Genomic DNA, 24,284 nt, shown 5'->3' with positions numbered 1-24,284 from the left:
CTATAGCAGGGGTTCTCAACGTTTTTGGCCGGGGACCCTCGGAAATGCTTTGGCAATATCTCGGGACCCCCGCCCCGCCCCCTCCCGACCCCCAATATAAATTGACTGCTACAATAACCTTAACCCATTTTGGGCGGGAACCCCTTTTGGTGTTTTAAGCATTATGTTATTGATTGATTGATTGATTGAAGAATTTATTAACAGTTTGCAGAATTACAGTACATTTCAAGCACAAACTCAATACAAAGGCTGTTAACTGTGAGTGGACGACCCAATTAAGCATTACACTTGTTTCCAATAGGGTCCACCATGTTCAAATCATCAAAACATTTAGAGACGTACAAATAGACACTTCTATAGACAGAACAGGAATTCATCATAAAGGAGGTAAAAAGGGAAAAGAAACATATACAGTGAGGGAAAAAAAGGGGTGGGCGGTGGGGGGGATTCACGTTCAGCTCCGTTAATTTGTTTGTTTTCCTGGGAGGAGCTGCGTTGGGTCCCCAAGTCGGCTCCGTGGCCGTACCTTGAGTTGGCTGTGTGGCCGTGACCGTCTCTTGTGTTGTCCTTGTGTTGGGTCCCCAAGTCGGCTCCGTGGCCGTACCTTGAGTTGGCTGTGTGGCCGCGACCGTCTCTTGTGTTGTCCTTGCGTTCGTGTTTGGGGGATTCCGATTTTACAGGGGCCAGTTTCGAATTGCAGCCGTCCGTAGGTGCCCTTTGAGAGCGGTTTTGAAGGAGTCAAGGGATTCGCATGTCTTAATGACAGTTGGTAGGGCGTTCCACATTTTGGTGGCATAGGAGCGAAAAGAATTTAGTCCCTTGTTTGTGCCGAATCTGGGTTGTACATGGTTCGTTGCACTCCCTCTGGTGTTGTGGGTGTGGACTTCGTTAACATTAAGGAAGTATCTAGACAGGTACATGGGTATCTTGGTGGTGTATCGAATCTTGTGGACCAGACCCATTGCAAGATGCTGTACTCTGTCGTCGACCCTAAGCCATTCCAGCCTGTCGAAGTGGGCAGGGGTGAGGTGGGTTCGGGGGGCTAGGTCAAGTAGGAGCCTGACCAGTTTGTTTTGGGAAGTCTGGAGCCTGGTTTTAAGGGCCTTTGAGGTGCTGTGGTACCAGGAGGTGCATGCATAGTCAAAGAAACCCTGTACAAGGGCTCCTGTTAAGGTCTTCAAGGTGTTTTTGTTGACCAGTGAGGAGATCCTGTAAAGGAATCTTGTTCTATGGTTGACCTTTTTGATTACGTTGGTGGCCATTTTATCACCGGAAAGATTAGCCTCCAGGATGGAACCTAGGTAGGTAATTTCATCTTTACGTGTGATAACATTGTCACCCACTCTAACCAAGAAGCCATTTGCCTTGCTGAGATTACTATTAGAGCCAAAGAGAATGGATTTAGTTTTTCCCAGGTGTAAAGATAGTTTGTTATCAGCGAGCCAGGTGCAGATTCTACCGAGTTCAGAGCTGAGGGCCTTTTCAACCTGCAGTTTGTTCCTGTCCGAGACTAGCAGTGCCGAGTCATCTGCGAACAGGAACAAGTTGCAGTCACAAGCTGAAGTCATGTCGTTAACATATATTAGGAACAGTAAAGGTCCTAGTATGCTCCCTTGTGGAACACCACAGCTCACTGGGAGGGGGGGGGGACAGTATTCCATTCACCTCCACCATCTGTTCTCTCCCCTCCAGGTAGGATTGCATCCAGCTCACTGATGTGCTATCGAAAACCAATTGCCTTTAGCTTGTTAACCAGTATGGAGTGGTTCACGGTGTCAAAAGCCTTTTGGAGGTCCAGCATGACCATGCCAGAGTATTTGCCAGCATCCACCTCATGTTTGATGTGGTCGCTCAAATAGAGAAGGCATGTGTCAGTGGAGTGGGATGTTCTGAAGCCAGATTGGAACTCGTACATTAATTTATTAGTGGCAAGATACTTTTCAACCTGTTCATAGACTATTTTTTCCATCACTTTCGAGATGGAGCTAAGAATAGAAATAGGGCGGTAGTTGCCGGGGTCTAATTTACTCCCTTTCTTGTGCAAGGGGGTTACTTTGGCCAGTTTGAAATCTTGGGGGACCCTGTTTGATGGAGAGGTTTACTATGTGGGTGATGATTGGAGCTATAGAGATGGCTGAGTCTCTGAGAAATTTGGAGGGAATATTGTCATGGCCTGTGGCCTTGTGGGGTTGGAGGGCACTCAGTTTCTTAATTACCTCATCAGTTATTACCATAACTAGTTTAAAATCGTCTTTACAAACACCTAGGTTTCTGTAGAAGGTTGTAATGTGCTCTACACCAAAGAGCCCAGAGTGGGAGGGCAGTTTGTTAATCAGAGTTGTTGATATGTTTGTAAAGAAGATATTCAAGTAGTTGGCCACATCAAGGTTGTCAGTGATGAGAGTGTTGTCCGATTTGATTTTTAGTTTCTGACCGTAGCCTAGTTGATTGTTTAGTAGCTTCCAGAGCTCACGAGGATTGTTTTTGTTTTCCTGTGCTTTATCGTTGATGAAGTTACTTTTAGCTGATTTGGTCATGGCAGTTACACTGTTTCTTAGCTTGATTCGTTGGGTATTTAGGTTGTTCAAACGAGCTTGGCGAACACTGTCGAAGCGCTTGGCTAGCTTTGACTTGCATTTTAGAAATTCAGAGCATTTTTTGTCTCTGGCTTTCATTGCAGCCAGTATGTCCGAATTCATCCATGGTTCCGAGCAGGTTTTGCCCCTGGTGGTTCTCAAAGGAGCCATGTTGTTCAGTACTGATGTATATTTGGTTTTGAAGCCAAGCCAAGCTTCTTCGACAAGTGTGCTTTTAAGCTCATCGGACCAATCCAGACTCTCCAATACTTGGTTAAAGACCTCACTAGAGTAGGTTTTGAGGTCCCTTGATATGACTGTTTTGTGGCAGCCGGTCTTAAGTTTTTGTATTTTGCGGGTACAGAATATCATAAAATGATCACTAAGCCCACATACAATAACCCCTTTCTTGGAGATTCTGGATTTGTCCGAGGACAGAATGAGATCAATGACAGTTTGAGTAGAGTCACACACTCTAGTGGGTTGGGTAATTAGCTGACTGACACTATGTAGATCACAGAACTTACTGAATGACTTAAACACAGGTGCTTCCTTACGTTGCATGTCTGTATTGTAGTCGCCAATCAGGATTTTCTCTACACATTCCTCCCCAGCTAAGCACCCCTCAAGTATATCATAGAACCCATGTTGGTCAGGCGGTCTGTAGACGGTGCCCACTAATACCGATTTAGCCTTTTTGAAAATTAATTCAACCCACACAGTTTCAATTTCATCATGCTGTAAGTCAATACGAGTAACATATTATATTATATTATTATTATTATTATTATTATTATTATTATTATTATTATTATTATTATTATTATTATTATTATTATTATTATTATTATTATATTATTATATTATATTATATTATATTATATATATATATATATTATTATATATTATAATTTAGCTAATGAAAAATAGCAGATCTACAAGCTCATAGCGCGCGCTACGAGCTTGTTATTTTTGAAAAACCGTGAAAAAAAAAAACCCTAAAATAATTTGGCGACCCCCCGAGGGGTCGCGACCCACGGGTTGAGAACCCCTGGTCTATAGGAGTGGTTGCACCACTCAAATACAGGAAATCATCATAAAAGGAGGTAAAACAGTGAGAGGAAAAGGGGGGGGTCTTTCTGTTCTTGTATTCGATTTTCTTGCACTGTGCATATCGAGAAAATAATCAAGATAAGTTAATTGAACCTACAGTTTATTCGCTTTTTTCCATTTCAAAGTTCAAACTATAAATAAGAGTTAAAGTGGCCAACAATTAGTGCAGCCTCCCAAGTTTTTTGTATTTGTTGCTTGCTTGCTTGTTCTTTTTTCTTTATTATTATTATTAGTTATTTATTTATTTTTAAAAAACACATTTGAAAATATGGGATCTATTGTTTGTGGGATATGTAGTTCCCCATTTCACCAAACAAAGTACATTAATGTGAAAGAAACATGTAAGAAAAACTACAAGTACCAGAATAACGGCACATTTCCTGCGCATGCGCCGAGACACAATGAACTGAAAGGGGAGTTAAAGGAAACGTTAACCGAATCCGATCATAGAATAGATAGAGCTCTGAGCCAGCAGCGAGTAGATTGCATGAAATAGTAGGGAATGAATCTGCTATCATCTTGTTTCAGGCGATAGTTCACACAAACTGTCGTAGTCATTTCGTTACGAGTGGCATTCAGAAAATACAACCGTACTGGATTGAGAAGGAGACAGATAGGAGAGGCGACAACATTTAAGCTATTTGTCTAGGTCTCTACTAGGAGGACACCGGAATCTCCGCCGCTAGTAAGCTAACGTTAGCTATAACTCTGTAGCAGAGTCAGTGCTGCTGGGCCCAGGACAGCGAAAGACCATTTCACTTGTCTTTGTTACAATTAGTTTGCTGCCGTGCCCACACCACAGCATGGCTTGTGGGGCTACTCTGAAACGGACCATGGACTTTGATCCACTACTGAGCCCCTGTGCTTCTCCCAAGAGGAGGAGGTGCGCCCCGATCATCTCGTCTGCAGGAGGTTCCTCCACTTCTTCACCACAGAAGTACCTGCGTATGGAGCCCTCACCATTCGGACAGGTCGCCTCTTCTCGACTCACTACGGGTAAGCTGCGTTCTCAACCGCCTGTTGAGTGTCCAGTCAGTCCAGAATGTTATGTCAGTCTAGCTTAGCTTGGGGTGCACGGTAAAATTCTCTGTTCATTTAACTTTATGAGAGAGTAATATATAAATGCAACCATTTGTAAACAATGAGTTTCATTCAAGTGTCCATTTGCTTCCAGATTTGCACATTTTGTAAAGGCCCATTTGTGTACACAGAGTTAAATTAACATAGGATTGTACGCTGATATTTTGTCAGAAGTCTAGTGTTTATTAAGAGAGCCAAACATGGAGTCTTGTGTACATACATAGTGTTTTCACGTGATGGTTCTCTCACGTAGGTCACTAGAGACAATGCATGCCAAACTATTTGAAAGTGAACGGCTGAGTCATTTACGTTGCAAATGTTTTTCCCAACTTTAATTTCAGAGCAAATTCTTCAAAACATAAAACAGGAGTACAAACGGTTGCAGAAACGAAGGCACCTGGACAGTGCATTCCATCAGGTAGACGGCTGCTGTCCTTTGGACCTCCAAACCCACAACGCCGTACAGACTGGATCTACCCTGCCAGGTAGCTGTATAGACTGATTATCTGTCTGGTGAATTGTGACAGCCCCTTTCAAAGTCACATAAAAAAAACAGTCTGTATGGTAGAATTGTAATAAGCAGAGTAAAATATCCACTTTTCCATGAGCTGCACATGGACAACATTCACTCTGGGCGAGTGGCCCGGTATGACTGATGGACTGAATTGACCAACATTTCCTCTGAACACCACAAACGTGCGTCATCACAAATTGACCAGAGAAGCACAAATGTATGGGCACACAATTACCAGTGCCAGAGTTGAACTGGGTTTTAATAAGTTGACAACATTGCCCTGGTCCAGTGCGTTAGCGAACTCACTAACGCACTGGACCACGGCTAACAACAACGCAAAGTTGTGGTTAGTGTCCAACCTGAGATTGGGAGGTCGGGGGATCGATCAAGTCATACCAAAAACTGTAAAATGGTACCCATTGCTCGACACTTAATTGAATTGGGCAATGGCACAAGTCCCTGCGACATACTAGGAGGTGTACTTGTATATCAAGCTGCCTCACACTAAGGAAGTAGGACTTGGCCTCATGAGCCAGAGCCACAAGCTACTAAAAATACAAAATAAATCCAAATCACTTCCGACCCTCTTTGACAAATGGGCAAGCAAATTACTTGTCTTTGGGTCATAAAAAATATTTTGGTCATTAAGTGTGACTGTGTGATGTTTGTTAATAGTGATGATGTGAATTGCTCCATACAGGTACGTCCTCTGGTGCCTCATCTCCAACCAAAAAAGAGCAGCCTTTATTTTCCCTTCGACAAGTCGGAATGATCTGTGAACGACTACTGAAGGAGCGTGAGGAGAAAATCCGTGAGGAATACAATGAGATATTGACTGCCAAGCTTGCAGGTAAGTCTTGGAGGAGGTGATGCAGAAAGCAGGTGTTGATGATGAAGGGTTGGTCTGTATTTTACGCTTGTGCCAAGAGTCAAGAAATATTCTCTCTTTTCCACAGAGCAATATGATGCCTTTGTCAAGTTCACTCATGATCAGCTAATGCGAAGGTTTGGAGAGCAGCCTGCTAGCTGTGAGTATATTTGGGTCATTGATTGTTGTTTCTTTCTTCTAGTTTTTTTTTTCTTTAAAAGGTGACAGTTGAAATACTTCAACTTCAGCCTCATTATTAATCTTCCATGAAGGAAAGACAGATTTTTTTTTTTAAATCTCTGAAGATAATAATTCACTTTACTATAGCAAGTTTAAGAGCAACATAACTTAAACCCTATATACTTATCTGCCTGGGGTACCTGGTCTATCCTTGGCCCTCATTTTTTCAGTACTCTATACCAGAGGTTCCCAACCACCTGTGCCGGTCCACGGGATATGTTCCAACAGTATGTATACGCGAGAAGGGAATCCCAAGTTTTCCCGACCGTGAATCTATGTACCACCAGGAATTTCCAAACCGGTGAAATGTTGGTCGAATGAAGATACTAAGGATTTGTCTGTGGTTTATAAACGGCTTCGAGTGCGTGTTATTTCAGCGTTGCATAGCACTGTCGAAGCCTTGGTATCTTTGCCATTCACATGTGTTCAGTGAGCAGCTGCAGCAGCGTAACAAGCTGTACCCTATTTTGTCACGCTTGCGCTAATGAAACAAAACACTACACGGTATGGGATTATTATTTCATGTCAAAACATGTGTCAGAAGATGATGTAACCCAGGTAAAGTAATGTGTCACTCTGCATGTTTAAAGGACCACTTCACCACTTTTCAACCTATCTTCATATAATAGGTCCTCCCTAATAATCATGATAAAATGGCATGATTTTTTTCTACTCAGTCTGTCTCATAGGAGGGCTGTGGGCAGTTCAGAAACCGTCTTCCAGTGACATCATCATTAGGCAGATTCTTTTTTTAAACGAGACTTTTTTACAAAAATAATTTTTCATTATCGTGAGAACGATGGCTTCCATTTTCGCATTGCAACTTCCAGAGTTCCAGACCCACAGGAACGCACCCAGGGTGCCGGCCCGATTACGGCGAGCCGCCCCACGTCCGAAACAGTTGAGAAATTACAGTTACCGTGTGGGGGTCCCAGTACTACTGGCACACCCGAAATAACCATATATACAGTTAATATGTGCGTGTGTGTTAGGTTGCGCACAGGTGGTGAAAAACAACCATGCTGTTTTCGTGCTCGGACGCACCCACCCACCCAGCCACACACACAGCTCCGTAAGGGAGTGGTTGCACCAATCAAATCCACTGTAGACATGTTATGAGAGTTGGAGTTTGGAAGCGCTCGTCAAAGTCAATGAACGGTCCTGCGTACCACCTGTTTCGAATTTGCACATAATGCAGGAAGCAGCAGCACGACCCGTTAATAAAAACGAGTGCTTACAAACTCCAACACGGAATTTCTTAGTGATGCAGAAGCTTGCTTTTTAAGACTTCATTTAGTAATGCACTCATGCCATTCCGGTGTTTATTTTTTATTCCTCCACAGATGTTTCCTGAGTGGGACCACATGCCATTGGAGAATAATACCATTTTTGCTGCGAGCTGCTCCACAGGCCCTTTGGTCTCATTGGAAACATCTCCTACCTGTGCCATATCGCCTTTCTGTGGACACACTGTCTCAAGCCTCAGTCAGTGGCATCTATGATCGCTGTTGCAAATAGTGTTTAGGGCAGGGGTCTTCAACAGGGCGTCCGGGACCCCTAGGAGGTCCTCAAAGTTACATTAGGGTGTCCATCAAATGTTTGTTTTTACATTAACCACTTTAACCATACAATTCCTTTTCTGAGTGGAACATTATCCGAAAATAGCCGACTACAAGTTCACAACCACGCCTCACACTACAGAGAGAGAGCTTGTAGTCAGCTATTTTCGGCAATGAGACCTGGTGTAGGGAGAGAATAAAAGAGCAGATCAATATCAACATGAATCCAACACTGACAGTGCTGTCAAACAAGTATATGAAGCCAGAAAAGGTTTAATCTGCAACACAGTGTTATACAATATGTAGTGGGGGTCCCTGCTTCGTCTCTCTGTCTATGTTCCTTGGCCTGAAAATTGTTGAAGACTCCTGCTTTAGGGGTCTTCCTGCTGTTAACATGTGCGATGGACCTCTGTGAATTTACCAGTGGCCTCTTTTAACTGCCATGTCTTATTTATTTGGCTTTGTTTTGATGTTGCCTTTGTCAAGGTACACTGCCATTACACATACTGGGGTTTTTCCCATGTTCATTTGTTTTGCAGAGGTGATGATGTGTATACTCTTGTGTATAGTTAATCAATTACATTGCTGAAGAAAGGGATTGTTCACACAGATGTTATAAACTGAGGCAGGTCAGGAACAGGTATCTTGGCATTGTTCAACAATGTTTGAAGTTGTACTGGTAATTACATTTGTACACACTGTATTTTTATTTTGTCAAATTGTATCTTTTTTTTTTTTTTTGCTTGATTGTGTTCCTTCTACAATATTTCATTTGTTTTATTTGATTTGCAATAGGTGTAACAGGGCTTTGGTTTAGAACTATTAAATAAAGTGTTTACAAAACAAGTATACCTATTTGAATTGAGTCTATATATGAAATTAAGCATTTTCATACTGTACTTTACTATGAATTTAAGACAGCTGTGTGAAGCTAGGTATAATTAATTTAGGATTATTTGATATAAATTTTAATCTTGGGGACCCTATTTTGGGAATTTCTTTAATATAGTAGGTGTACAAGCTCATACCGGTGGTTTATAGATCGGCTATTGTTTATTCAAAAGTGTTTAACATTAGTTTTGATGAGAGACAAATAAAAGCAAAAATGCTTGTTACCACTGCCGTGAATTTACCTCTGGTCCATAGCCCTAATGCCCTTTGCCCCCGTTAGAGCTATGGACAGAGCTAGGATCCATTAAACAATAAAATTACAGATTAAAACAATTCATGATGAACTCGACTCATACAGTCCGTGTGGAAGAGGAGTAAATCAAACAGACCCCTTCAGGGCGGTGACGTTGTGAATGGAGTGTTTCGATTGGATGCTCCGAAAGAAAGGGGCGGTTGAGGAAGTGTTTTGTCCACATTGTTGACGTTTGGTCTATGATGCGCCTATGAGCGAGATAACTACATACAAACGTTAGTTCCCATTGTTTAATGTCCTGTTTAAGTAATACAACATGGCTTGTTTCTTTAGGAGAAGCATTGCAGTGAAGGTAAGAACATGAAAAGACTGTTTGAGGGGGCTAATGCATGTGAGTTTTTGCAAGGTTAAAATGCGTGTCTGTCTCCTCTGGAGCACACTGGACCATGGGGTGATTAGAAGGCACACAAAAAACAACATTGTGATGTCGCTTCGCTTAGAGGTAAACGTGTTCACATGTCGTTATTTAAAGATTCTGGGTATTTTCTTCCTAGCTGTCCAGGATTTTGCAGCAACCCGAAGATGCTTTTATATCAGCTCTCTCAGCAGTTCCAGCTTCAAAGAAACAGTTAAGTTTGTGTTTGTGTGTGTGTGTGTGTGTGTGTGTGTGTGACTGAGTGAGAGAGATCCAATCCATTCATAATTATACTGATCTCATGTCCCTGATCTTGTGCTTTTCAGACAGAATGCTGACTTCAGACTGCCAATCAACACACTGTTTAAGGATGGGATTGTACCATCCAAAGGAGACCTCCAGTCACAGGCAGAAGCCTTACTTAATGAGGTGCGAGTCATCACTGAGCAAACAAAAATAAGTTTCTCACATTAAGACAGTGTCTCATAGAGTGAACGTTTGTAGAGCTTTTAAAATATGCTTATGTAGTATTACACAGAGGCCTGGATTGAACCCGGGACTCCCACTCGCCAGACCAACGCGCAACCTACCGTGCCAATAGGGCTGAGCCCCGGGTTCAATCCCTGCTTCCGCGTAATGCTACAATCTGGCGTAGTCGGAAGGACGTGGAGTGTGATATCCTATCCTCGCATGAGGGACATCATGTGCGGCGGTCCGCGGTGTGAAGTGAGAAGCAGCTTCAAAGACTAGGGGGGTGATTGTAGCCCCCAGCCAAGACCCAGCCCGCAACGGCCCTGCCAATCGGGCTTAGCCCTATTGGCACGGTAGGTTGCACGTTGGTCTGGCGAGTGGGAGCCCCGGGTTCAATCCCCGCTTCCGCGCAATGCTACACTTATTTTTGCACCGTAGTATCACATCTATAGACGGGGCCGTGCAGAGAGCATTGAGAGAGCAGGGGCCCAAACCCAAGAAAAGGGCACATTTGTGCGTGCGCAGTGTGCACCGATTTTTTTGGGGGTGGTCATGGTGGTACCCATGGCACCCTCATTTGCTAAATCTTCCCTCTCAGTTAAGAGTTTTAGTTTTATGTACATATTGTTTTACTATATAAAAATGAGATGTGCCCCCCTCGCCATTTTCAACTGCTCTCTGTCATTTCATCCTGGAGCTGAGCCTGTAATGGAGCAAGATGTTCCACAATAACTTGGCCCATGTCATTGGACAGTAATATAAGCAATATGTTCTCATTGCAATGTAAACATTATAAATATAATAATAATCTTATTATAATTTTTTTTACAGCCTGCCATTTTTGTTGGGGAGAAAGGAGTACTTTGAGGCAAAAGGGCAGGGGCTCAAGCCCCAAAATCCCCCCTCTGCACGTGCCTGTCTATAGAGCACTAGCTGGTTCTCAAACGTTTTCATGCCAAGGACCCCCAAATTGATAAGTTTGATGTCGTGCCATAAGAGTAGATTTGTGCTTGGCAAAGTGTGAGATAGGGTTCACATGGTTACAGAGATTTTTATGCTATATTAACAAAGGTTGGTGACCAACCAATTCGGGTCCCCAGGACCCCACTTTGAGAACCACTGTTTCATTCTGCTAGTTTTAAATCCAAAAAGGCACGATAAACTCTTCACAAGTCAAGTTATTAATTGCTGCGATTTGGGGGCCAGCCCATGTCATCTATTATCAAATTGTAACGTTTAGCACCCTGGCCCTCACGTCCCTCGCGCAAGGGCACACTCCAGGGGTCCTCATCTCACTAGACAAGGCAAGCAACAAGCCGCACCAAGAGAGCTAGCTCACTTGGAGGAGGAAGTTACGGCCGGGTCTTTCGCAGGGTCGTTGCACTACCCCCTCCTTTCTGAAGCGTGCCCCCGCGCTTCTCGCTTCACTCCTCGAGTCCCTCGAGTCCGCACACTCCAGGGGTCCTCATCCCACTTCTGACACCAATGTAACATTTAGCACCCTGAGCTGGAGTCGAACCCCAGCCTCCAACTCAATAGACAAGGCAAGCAACAAGCCACGCCAAGAGAGGTACCTCACTTGGAGGAGCAAGTTGCGGCCGGGTCTTTCGCAAGGTCGTTGTTACACTATCCATTTGAAAGTTCTGGCAAAACCATTTATTTCGTAAAATATGTAATATTTCCCACATGAGTCACACAGACACATGCCTCCAAGATGAATTCCTCCACAAACATGCATTGTTGGTGGGTATTCTTTGGCTTGTATAGATTCTACAATATCAAAAGTCTAGGTCTAGTGATTCATTGTCCTCACTGTGTCTCATTAGTTGAAGCCGGACAGTGTAGTAGAGGACATATCTGCTGGACGTGGAGTGATCAACTTCAGAGTTCATAGGAAGATCCTCGTGCAGGTATAATTTGTATTTAATTATATATTTTTCACTATGGAGAGGAAAATGCACTAGTGTGAATTAAGTATTATAACCAACTTCACAGAAGCATTATAATGTTTTCATGGTGATCTCTGTTCTAGAAAATGTTGGAGACCCTTGGAAAGGATGATGAAAGATTTGGGTTAGATAGTGAGCTTTTGAACAGACTGGAGAAAGGACGGACATTGGTTGAATACAGGTATGTCTGATAATGCATTAGTAGAGTTTCAAAAGACCAGGTCTCTCACACACATATAAATATTTATATGGTTTTATGTTGCAGTTCTCCAAATATTGCGAAAAGGTTTCATGCTGGACACCTGCGGTCCACAATCATCGGTGAGTCTCATGTAGTTCATATATTCATCAGCAGAGGGCAGGGCAGATTAAATTATGCACTTGAAACGCAAGGATAAAGTCTCTAAATAAATTGAAGCAGAAAAATACTTATTTATTTAGTTTGTTTGTTTATTTATTCCCCTCCCATGCTTTTTATTATTTGTCCTGTGTTTGATTCTCAAATGTTTGAATGCTGCATAATGTCCCTCTATTCACAGAAAAGTTGTATGTACATATTGTTTTACTATATAAAGGTACATAACTAGGATCTGTAGGATTGGGATGTTTTTTTCTTTCAATCCATTTAAGACTTGGAAGTGCACAGACATTTTAACAGTTTTCCATGGACTTATGAGACTTTACTAAAATATGATTTAAATGATTTGTCCCTGATTTCTCTGAATGGTCATCATTTTAAATTTACATTTTTCCAGGTAATTTCATCGCTAACCTTAAGCAGTGTCTGGGAAATGAGGTTATTCGGGTGAACTACCTTGGAGATTGGGGCATGCAGTTTGGTGAGTGAATAAAAAGGATGTTAAATATTAGCAAATTCACCCACAACCTTATAAATGTTTTAAAGGAACTACAACATACATTTTAAAACTTTTTTTTAATATTTAATATATTGTTTATGTCCCTCAAATGTATTTCTAATGGTTTGAGCCTAAATCACCACTCTGATATAACCAGTCCATGTAATTTCTGTCTGGCTTCTAAAGCAGTTTTAGCTGCAGTACCACATTGTCCTGATGTGGTGAGGGTGCTGTGTATGCAAATTATTTTCTCTGCCACACCCTCATCCCAGCTACTCTCCTCCCACATCTTTGACTCATTATATTAACGCCCCACTCCCCTCCCACAGTTTCCAAAGACGAAATGCTAATTTGGAACTGAAGAGGGGGAGGGATTATACAAAGTAGGGAGATGCCTATCACATCTAACCTGACTCCGCCAGATGGGGCAGCAGAGAGTACACTGGGTTCCCCCCTCAAGGCACCACTGTGTATGTCTTGATCCCAACTCTAGCTGCTGCTGATTGGCCAGGCCGTTTTGTGGCCGGGCATCAAGTCTGCCTGACAGTTCCCAGATGGGAGCAGGAGGGGGGAACCCAGTGTACTCTCTGCTGCCCCATCTGGCGGAGTCAGGTTATATCACATCACAAGTAGCACCAAATCAGTTGGCCTGTTAGACCACTATACATAAAACCACAAATATGATGAGGAAGCCTGATTGTTCAAAATTGGGTATTTGTGGCTTTAGAAGAGACGTAGGGGAGCCCAAAAAACACACAAAAAATGGGAAAGTTGAATTTCATGTTGTAAGACCTTTAATGTTGTCAGCCAGGAAATAATACATTGGATTGCAGGAATACTGGGAGCCGGCTTTGAGAAGTATGGAAGCCAGGAGAAGCTGAAAGAGAATCCTCTGCAGCATTTATTTGATGTGAGTTTGCATATTTTCATGAAGTGGTTTTAGACATTTTACCATTGTGTGTCTGCCCTGTATTCTGAGCTATCGTATATCAAAAACCAGTTTGACAGACGGGTTTGTGGTCTACTGTCTGCTGCTGATACAATGTGATTTTTGTTTTGCAGGTCTATGTGCAAGTCAACAGGGAGGCAGAAATCAATGAGGGCTTATGGCACGCTGCCAGAGAATTCTTTAGACAGCTGGAGCATCACGAAGACAAAGCTATGTCACTGTGGCAACAGTTCAGGGAAATCTCTGTGAAGGAGTATGAACAGGTTTATAAGGTAAAACTACCACAGTGATTAAACACTTAAATACTTCAACCTGGCATGCCATTACAGGCAACATTTTAAAACAAACAAAAAACAACTGATCTACAAACTCACATGACACATTGTGAGCTAGTAGATTGGCTATTTTTTATTATCTGTTATTTTTGGAAATGAGATTTGGTGTATACGGAAAAAAGTGGTCCAAGTACAGTAACTCAAGTCACTAATAGAGCAGGCCTGTCGAACCCATTTTGGGGTGAGGGCCGCATTGGTCAAAAGGTCACTTGATGTGGGCCAGAACCAGTTGCGGACCCGCGCTCACACGTATTCACTCATACAGCATTGTTTTTCAGTCTGTTTTCTCAGCTTGCAGATCAAACTAAGAAGTATTGTACAAATAACATGACAGTTTACAGACGTAGTAAAGTGCTCGAAGGTTTAACTTTGTGTCGTCTCTGTTTCTCAGCGCTTAGGAGTCCGCTTCGACATTTACTCTGGAGAGTCCTTTCACGAGGGACAAACCCAGGAGGTGGTACAGCGACTACAAAACCTGGGGCTGCTGAAAACCACAGAGTGTGTATTATTACACAATCAGTTATGATCAGTACACACTACACAGAATGACGTGTACCAATGACAGCTGTGCATGGTTTCTGAGAACGAAAGAAAAGGAAAAAAGGCTTAAATCTGAAATTTACAGTGTGAATTTTAAAGTTAACTGTAGGAACTCTAGTTTAGATGTCACAACTTCACATTGTGAAATGAAAGTCTTAACAGAGTCAGAGTTGGTGAAATCTGCCTCGAGGCTATTCATAATTTTCTTCTATAAATCTTGACATGAGATTAAAAAAGAATGCTTGAATTATTATGTAAATTACAATTTCCATACCATGGATATAAATTTGATTGGAATGACTCAATCCATGTCTCTATCACAGTTATCTCTCAATGTCTGTTCTGTTGACAGAAAGGGAACTGGAGTTGTGGACCTTTCTCCCACCGGAGACATGTCCACGTATTCTACAGTACTCCGCAGTGATGGTACGTCTCTCTACATCACCAGGTCAGTACTAGTAATAAAGTAAAAAGAAAAGAAATGAAGACAAGCTGATATATTGGTCTGGCCAATATATCAGCCATTATTGGGGTTGGTATGCGGTATCAACAATTAAGCACCTGATGCGTCTGGATTTTTAAGTGGTACAACCACTTCATTAAGTAGCGTTGTGTGAGCCTGGCTGCCTGCCTGGCTGGCTGGCTGTGTCTGAGCACGAAAATAGCATTTGGTTGGTTTTCAAAACCAAGTCTCGCTGTTGTGCAGCCTAACACACACATACATATTAACTGTATATATGATGATTTCAGGTGTTACAGTACAGTAGACTAAGTAGAGGGACCCCCACACGGTAACTCTGTCATTTCTCAACCGTTTCGGCTTGCCGGAACCTGGCCGCGTTCCTGGGGGTCTGGATGTTCCGGGGACTTTATGCCCAATAATCTGGCATCTGTCGAGTTCTATATAGAACCATCATAGTCTTGATGGAAGTGTAGGAAATAGGTTATTAGAGCTACTAGTCCTTACCCGTACGAATATATGAACACCAAATTATGTACTGTCGGTAATGCGATTTAATTGATGTAGGTATTTTGAGTTGTACTCAGTCATGGGGAGGGATTTGGGATGAGCTTGGGAAGTTGAGATGGGCACAAAATTATTATCATTAGGCAGGTGGTCCGCGGACCCCCAAGTGGTCAGCAAAGCATACCATGGGGGGTCTGTGTATTCCTCGCTCGGACTTACAGGCGTCTCTCTCTCTGTCACACACACACGCATGCACATACTGTACACACACACACACACACACACACACACACACACACACACAGTGCCCCGTCGTTGCCACAGAGTTCTGTTATTTGTCCCGGCCGGCTCGTGTGGTCTGACATGCACACGTGCGCGACCCGTCAGCGGACGTCACACATGCACGTGCACTTGACCCGTCGTTGTGCAATAAAAGGGAAACTGTAACTGCCATTGACCAGAAAATGTGTCCTGGAATATTACAACAATTCTAAGTTGTCAGTTGAACAGTGCATGGGAACAAGAGCTGTTGAGTAGGTGGTGATGATAACACCAGATTTGTGTGTTTCAGAGATATTGCCGCAGCCATAGACCGAAAAGAAAAGCATACTTTCCATGAGATGATTTATGTGGTAAGGATACTATATATATATATATATAGTCACATTTGACATATTGGCTCGACACACACACACACACACACACACACACACACACACACACACACACACTCATTTTTCAAGTCAATGTCAAATGTCGGGTCACTTCCCGGTGTAAATCACGGCAAATAATCTCAAACCTTACACTTTTATCTAATTATTTTAGTTTTGTTTTAAACTATAGTGATTCAACTTAACTGTCTAATGGCTTGTGCTGTGGGTGTATCATTTATCATTGACCCTCCCCCCCCCCCCCACCCCCCCCCTACCAAGACGGACAAAAGTCAGCAGAATCACTTCGGGCAGTTGTTCCAGATCCTCCTGGCAATGGGACATTCTTGGGCTCAAAGGTAGCTTCAAATTCTATATATATTTGTAAAAAAAACTGTTGTAGAAGGCATTTGTAGAGCTGGCCTCATGCCTTAGTGTTCCTCTGTCCGCTGCAGGTGCCGGCATGTGTCCTTTGGCCTGGTACAGGGCATGAAGACCAGGCGTGGTGAAGTGATTTTTCTGGAGGACATACTGGATGAGGCTCGTGCCAGGATGCTGCACAACATGAGCCAGTCAATAAGTAACAAGCTACCAAAACATTTACCACATGAATGATAGCATCCCTATTTAATTCTGAGCATGTCATGATAGATGAACTTGCTTCACTGAAGTAGGGTACCAGGTATAGACCTCTGGGGGAACCGGTCAGCAAAGTATATAGAGTTTAAGTGGTTAAGCACTTACTAGCAGTTCAAGTTGCCAAATATGTAGTGAAAGCCAACAATGCTTTATCAGCCTTTTCCAGCCCTAAATACTGTATCACCTTTTCACGTTATAATACATATTATCCTTAATATATACTGTTGGCACTTGGCAGGCATGTAGTAGTCTGCGTTCCGTGATTTGTTTTGTCACTCCGCTAGTCAGTCTGGAAAGGGTCCTATCTCCAAGGTAGAAATCGACCTGTGGATTCTGATTGGTCTGTGGTGCGGGTTGGGAAAAAAAACACCAGTTTGACGTTGTATCAATGCACACTGCGTAGCTACTGCTGTTGCCCTGCAACGTACGTATCATTTAGTCCGGGAGCTAGGCCCAGCCCTCATAATGTTTTCTGCTACCTTTTTTTTCCACTATTATTTCCTGTTAGCATATACCTTGGGCCATCTCAAAATGAAGGGAACACCCCCAACTCGGGGCCGTTTGGTTTCAAGGGCCCAAAAACCTCTTTTTTTTATATGTCTCTGGCGAAATTGTATAAAGGCAAATATTAATTCACTAAAATTACATAAATACACATAGCAGAATATGATTTTGGGGCTTGCTACCATTGTATTGTTATCTGACCTACATCATCCCCAGAAACACAAAAAAAGATACTGTCCGCTTAACAAATAACAACAAAGATGATTATTTTCCAGCACATTATGGTGAATATCACTGCCTCACTTGTATATAGAACACTTCCCATATCCTTAAGCTTCAATTTAAGACCAAGATGACCTTTTGCTTGATGAAAATTGCTCTTTCTGTAGCCAAAAGTCTGCACTATACCTCAAAATCGGTCAGTCAGTATCAGCTATACATTTGGAATAAATGAATGAAATGATTGAACTGACTCCATCATGGAATATTTCCTACTTGAATGAGCTATATGTTAAAAAGTTGGCAAAGTATCCCATCTGCCATTTTTATGGAAATGAGTGCCGCAATAAAAATCAGACCCATCTGAAGTGAGTGGTGCTGTTGGGGTGTCTGACGATTGGTTGTCTTACTATTGGTTGTCTGACTATTTGTTCCGTACTTTGCTGACAGCCTGACACTGTACTGTATTTCGTAGTACTGTACTGTACTTTGTTGTACTGCACTTTGTTGTACTGTACTTCGTAGTACTGTACCTCATACTGTACTATACTACACTGTACTTCATAGTACTGTACTATACTACACTGTACTGTACTTCATAGTACTGTACTTTACTATACTACACTGTACTGTACTTCATAGTACTGTACTGTACTTCGTAGTACTGTACGGTACTTTGTAGTACTGTACTGTACTGAAATTTGTTGTACTGTACTGTGCTGTAGTTGAGTGCCACTTTGTCATGTGGTGTGCACGGCAACACGTTGTGAGCTTGTAGATCTGAGAAGAAATGCTGTACTGTACTGCGTGTGTGTGTACTGGCCACTTTATACATGCATACATACACACATAGCTCCGCATAGGAGTCAAAAAGGATTTTCACTATATCGAACTTATCACAATATTGCACTTAAATGAACAAATAAGGTGTCTAGACCTATGTTTTGGTGGTCAAGGATCTCAGTGAAACTATTCTTAAACATTAATGTTAACTTATACAAGTGAGCTGATGAAGCTATTGTGGAAAAACCAAACTCCTATGATGAAGGGCAGGGATGGTTGAAAACCAAAAGGGGGTTGAATTCAGTGTTGTCCTACCAACCTGACTGGTTGATCTCCTTGTCACTGGAGAGCATGGACAAGAAGACAAAGAAGCGAGTTCTATGAACACGATGACTGATCAGGGTGGTCACTGTTTACACACTGCTGCTTGCCTGTCTATAGGGTGGAATACTGTAATGGATTGTGTGACTGTGTGTATTTTGTAGTGCATAGTGCAGGCCATTCTATAATGTGTATACTGCTGTTTAGCCTACTATTGTTCATACTGAGGATGTTTTTTGTATGATGTTACGATATATGCTATAAAGCAGTGGTTTTCAACCAGTGTTCCGGGAACCACCAGTGGTCCTTGAGGGGGTTCCAGGTGGTCCCAAGCTGTCCCAATGATGGAGAGTTGGTAACCAAATGGACCCTTATTAGATCTTTAACTCTTGAGAGTGTAAAATGAAACCAAATGGACCAAGAGTTAAATTATTGTTAAACATCTGCATTACTTAATTTACAAGAAATCTACACAATTTGAGTAATGAACAATAGTATACGGCACTGTATACACATTATAGAATGGCCTGCACTATGCAGAACTAAATACAGTCACACAATCCATTACAGTATTCTGCCCTGTACACACTCGCAGGCAAATATGTAACCAACAGTAGGCCTACACAGTAGAATAATTGTTAACGACTGTTATCTCTCCTACAACATCAATACAGCATGGAATTGTGGACAAAATCCATTCCGACGACGACAAAAGATTTAAGTTTTGGGTCTGAGAGGCAAAATTTCATCAACCGGTGGTCCGTGGCTCAAATGCCCAACAAATAATGGAAAGGGATATGAAAAGGGTTGAAAACCACTGCTATAATGCTCGCTTTAAATATGGTATCTAGACAGATGTCTAGATGCCATATTTGTAAAGATATGTGGTCACTTTAAGAATAGTTTCACTGAGATCCATGACCCTCTAAACATAGGTCTAGACACCTTATTTGTTCATTTAAGTGCAATATTGGCTGAGATATAGTGATATAGATTTTTCGATAATGGCGGCACTAATTTGCATACCATTTTTATTAAAAATGGTAGCTGGGACACAACTTTTTAACATAACTTATTCAAGTACGAAACAGCAAGAAATATTCCATAATGTAGAGTCTGTTGAAACCCAGTCATTCATTAATTTAATTCCAAATGTAGGCATATAGCTGATACTGACTGAATATACAATTTTCACCGATTTTGAGGTATAGTGCAGACTTTTGGTTACAGAAAAAGCAATTTTCAAGATATAAAGGTCATCTTGGTCTTAAATTGAAGCTTAAGGATATGGGAAGTGTTCTATATACAATTGAGGCAGTGATATTCACCATAATGTGCTGGAAAATAATCATCTTTGTTGTTATTTGTTAAGCGGACAGTATATTTTTTTGTGTTTCTGCGGATGATGTAGGTCATATAACAATACAATGGTAGCAAGCCCCAAAATCCTATTGTGCTACATAACCATATGTCAAGATACTCCATGCCAGATTTCACACTTCCATGTGTATTTATGTAATTTTAGTGAATTAATATTTGCCTTTTATACAATTTCGCCAGAGACATATACAAAAAAAGGGGTTTTCGGGCCCCTGAAACCAAACGGCCCCGAGTTGGGGGTGTTCCCTTCATTTTGAGATGGCCCAAGGTATATATACTATTTGAGGTTTTTTGAGTGGTGCAAACCACTCCAACAACTGGCTTTGTACCCGTGTTTGTTTGTTCGTACCAAAAAAACGAGCATGGTTGCTATGGTTAGTGTGTGACGTCACTGCACCACTCAGTTCACACGGGTGCGATTTTTTATTTGTATTTCCTGATATATATATAACAGGAAATAATAGTGAAAAAAAGGTATCAGAAAACATTATGAGGGCTGGGCCTACTAGCTCCCGGACTAATTCACTAAACTCACCCACACAGCCATCATCAGTTTGTTTTGTACTTCTGATTGGACTACTGAATCAAATTAGTGTAGGTTTTACTCTCGAGTCTCGTACTGGCGCAATTGTTTTCAACACTTCAAAAGAATGGACAGAGTGGCGCTGGCTGATCGATCAGCAACAAAACAAATCACGGAACGCAGCTGGAAAACCAGGCTAGGCATGTAGGGGTGATGTCAGAGATGAAGCCTAGGTACTAGGTAGCTATGGGAGCGTGGGATGTGCATGGATTTTTAGAAGTTGCTCTTAAGCAAAATATTAGTGGAAGCTAGTTGTGTAATTGCCTCTTTCCAAATCATACCAACAGCAACAAAAGACATGGAGAACCCTGAGGACACAGCTGAGAAAGTGGGAATCAGTGCACTCATCATTCAAGTGAGTGAACTCAACAGAAAGAGGTATTTTTTTATGCCTTGAGGGCCAGAATTTATAGTAAAAATAATGACAAGAACACGCTTCGAAGGTAACCGGAAGGCTCGCCCCAAAACACACTCGCCCCCATTTTCTGAGCAGACCGCTCGCCCCAGCAGAACCCTCACCCCACAACGACGGTCCACCCGCCACGCCAGTGCAAAACGATCGCCCCGAACACTCGCCCTGCCGGTGCGAGTGCTTAAATTGGTTCACTCAACACCCATTTTGATTCACACACATCCTGCGTGTTCAGCAGCCGACGGCACCACACAGTCCAAATAAGCAAGCCGTGGTGGACAGAATAGGTCATCACCTGAACCAAAACAAGCACTCCCTTCCCCCTGTCATAGCCAATCACAGCGTAGAAGGTGTCCCCTGCCACCCTAGGAAAAACAACGGCCCATTGTAGTTACACACTCGTTTACTTCATTCTTTCCAGGATTTCAAAGGTCCCCTGGAGTCGGATTATAAGTTTGAATGGGACAGGATGCTGCAGGCGAAGGGAGACACAGGGGTGTTCCTGCAGTACACGCATGCCCGCCTCTGCAGGTAGGTCATCGTCAACAGTTGGTTCTCAAACCTTTTCTTTTCAAGAACCCCCATAACTCATATGTTGAATGTTCATGTTTACAGTCTGATAGAGATGCAAGGTAATGGTCAGGAGCTTGAATTGGATCCTTCTCTTCTCCTTGAGCCCAGTAGTATATGCATTCTACAGCACCTCCTTCGGTAAGTTATTTAAGCACTCTTTAACCACTCAAACCCTATATATGTATTTAACACGGGTCCCCCAAGATAATTGGTCCACTCCGCCTCTACATCAATTCTCTTCACTTAAAATAGCTGATCTACAAGCTCATGTGTCATGTTGTGAGGCGTTGAGAGCTTGTAGAGCGTATTTACTTTCACCCCAGAATAGGGACGCTAGGCTTCATGTAGTTAATATAGCCTCAATGTCTTCTCATATTGTCAATGAGTAGCTGAGAAAAGTAAAGGATATCCATTTGAGTTAAAAGGCGACGTTACAAATATTGTCATATGATCCTTCTCTACTTCTTTGCATTGTATCAACCAAAAGACCTGCTCTTTGTTGTAGCTATGATGAGGTGTTATACCACTCCGCCCAGGATTTGCAACCCAAACATCTTGTCAACTTCCTGTTGAAGCTGTGGTAAGGAGCACGATGTTAGATCTATGGGTTTGTCCAGCAAATATGAATGAATAATAAAAAGATAAAAAAGGGGTCCAAGGTCCAGTCAAGTGAAAAAGCCTTTATTTTATGGCATGGCAAAGATCATTAAAAATGGACCAACGCGTTTCAGCTACAAGCCTTCGTCAGGGTCCCATAGTTATGACAGTGCAACATGGCGTATGTATAGCAACCAAAGTTAAATCATCATTTCATTGAATACAATCAGTGCCAGTATATATATTTATACAATAAATGTCAGAGCATCAATGTCAGCACATTCAATATTTACCTCATAACATAATTATGTCCACACAGTTTAAAAGTACATGGATACCAATACGTCTAGGAGACTGTAGAAAATAAAAAGACAGAAACCCAAACCAACCTTTGGGTTTTTCTACAATCTCCTAGACGTATTGGTATCCATGTACTTTTAAACTGTGTGGACATAATTATGATTTAACTTTGGTCGCTATATAACGACGTCATGTCATAACTATGGGACCCTGTAGCTGAAACGCTACAGGGTTGAGTGGATAAAATGTTTTAAATTAAAAATAACCTGTGTTCCAATGGATCCGATTTAGGTATTATTTAGTCACAAACTTAATTGTTTCATGTGGTTCAAGATTTATAGCACCCACAGACACACTGGGACACCATGGGAATGCCCATAATGTGAGACTACATTTTTCACCTATAATGATGGGTGAAATCTTTAAAAAAAATATTTACAACCTCAACTCATTGTAGATCTGACACTGTCATACGACAAAGTATAAATGTTTACTTGTATCTTAAATGTGTCTAATTACTATAAAATGCATTTATGAAACAATAATATATTTAATAATGGAGATACAAGGTTTCTGCCCAACACTGCAATCGATGTGATTAAACACTGCTGAGAAATATGTTCTCCTGTCAGTGTTTCTCCAAACATTGCCAGGTGTATAACTGCTCTTGCCATAAGTATGTCAAAGCAAATACTTATTTTAAATAAGTGTCACTGTGTTTCAGCCACCTGGTTGCCTCAGCACTCAGGGAGTTGCCAGTGAAAGGAAGCCCTCACAATGTTGCACAGGTAGGAACTTCGGAAGCCCTGGGCCCTGACTACACTTTAAGCAATCAATTATTATGTGCCAACTGATCTTTGAAGAATTTTAAATGCACCAAACAGAGACATGATGAATTATATTTCAGACATTTTCATGTTTAATCACTTAAACGTTCTGCCTAAGTAGATCTACAAGAAGTTCTGATATTTTTGGTGAAGATATTTGGTGTATGGGTAAAAAGAAGTAGGGGGCCTAATCACCGGTTAGCAAAGTATATAGGGTACATTTGGTTAAGCATGTAAACCTCATAGTTAATGAACGGATTGTAGTAATATTACACTTCTCCAATTAGTCATACTTTACTCATGGGTTCATATCATATTTCAAAGCTTTTAATTATTGATCACTAGCTGGGAAAAACATGTGGGCTTCTTATTACTTTTATGGCTTGCTAACAAGAGCTGTTATAAACGTAAATATTTCTGTCATATTTTGACACCCATTTTGTTGCTTGTCAGGCAAGGCTGCGACTATTCAGCAGGACCCGCTCCGTTTTGGCCAACGGGATGAGAATTCTGGGCATCACACCTGTTTACAAGATGTAAATCTCTGTCTATTAAATGCATTTTCACTGCTGCTAATGCTATACAGTTGTGTAAATAAAAAAAACTGTTTTATAGTGAAACATCCATCTCTGACCAGTCTCTTCTACGGATACCAGCAATTATCGTAGAAATGTATTTAGATAGCACTTCGAATCAGTGCTATTAGGTGAAATGTCAGGTGAGATATCAGCGGGGTTGGCAAGATGACAAATTAAATTAAATCCTATTTGAAAGGCATGTATCAGGTTTGTTAAAATGTAGTCTTGATGGTTTCATGTAATTTTAACATTACAGAATGCTCCTGGAAAAACAACCTGGCTGCATAAGATTTAAAATACCAGCATTCTAGTTGCAGCCTTATGGTGCCCATAGGCATGAC

The 24,284-nt window shown here is 41.8% G+C and overlaps 2 protein-coding genes across 2 annotated transcripts; both read left to right on the top strand.

Moving 5' to 3' along the window:
* The first annotated feature begins 4,097 nt into the window (after window positions 1-4,097).
* Window positions 4,098-8,796, top strand: LOC306940908 (akirin-2-like). Its single transcript, XM_079526168.1, has 5 exons — window positions 4,098-4,685; window positions 5,111-5,254; window positions 5,984-6,133; window positions 6,240-6,311; window positions 7,735-8,796. The coding sequence occupies exons 1-5, from the start codon at window positions 4,493-4,495 to the stop codon at window positions 7,743-7,745; spliced, it is 570 nt and encodes a 189-aa protein (XP_079382294.1). The 5' UTR covers window positions 4,098-4,492; the 3' UTR covers window positions 7,746-8,796.
* Window positions 8,797-9,290: 494 nt separating this feature from the next.
* LOC306941487 (putative arginine--tRNA ligase, mitochondrial) lies at window positions 9,291-24,271 on the top strand. Its single transcript, XM_079526995.1, has 20 exons — window positions 9,291-9,446; window positions 9,649-9,722; window positions 9,836-9,938; window positions 11,807-11,890; window positions 12,013-12,110; window positions 12,195-12,250; window positions 12,685-12,768; window positions 13,620-13,696; window positions 13,849-14,007; window positions 14,462-14,568; window positions 14,963-15,058; window positions 16,149-16,209; window positions 16,510-16,586; window positions 16,683-16,807; window positions 20,944-21,011; window positions 21,490-21,599; window positions 21,684-21,779; window positions 22,147-22,221; window positions 23,263-23,326; window positions 23,819-24,271. The coding sequence occupies exons 1-20, from the start codon at window positions 9,411-9,413 to the stop codon at window positions 23,903-23,905; spliced, it is 1,737 nt and encodes a 578-aa protein (XP_079383121.1). The 5' UTR covers window positions 9,291-9,410; the 3' UTR covers window positions 23,906-24,271.
* The last annotated feature ends 13 nt before the right edge of the window (window positions 24,272-24,284 follow it).

Source organism: Electrona antarctica (genome assembly GCF_951216825.1).
Source record: "Electrona antarctica genome assembly, chromosome: 17".
NCBI classification, from domain to species: Eukaryota; Metazoa; Chordata; class Actinopteri; order Myctophiformes; family Myctophidae; genus Electrona; species Electrona antarctica.
The sequence above is the reverse complement of the archived record's forward strand: the minus strand, read 5'-3'. Positions and strand labels throughout refer to the sequence as shown.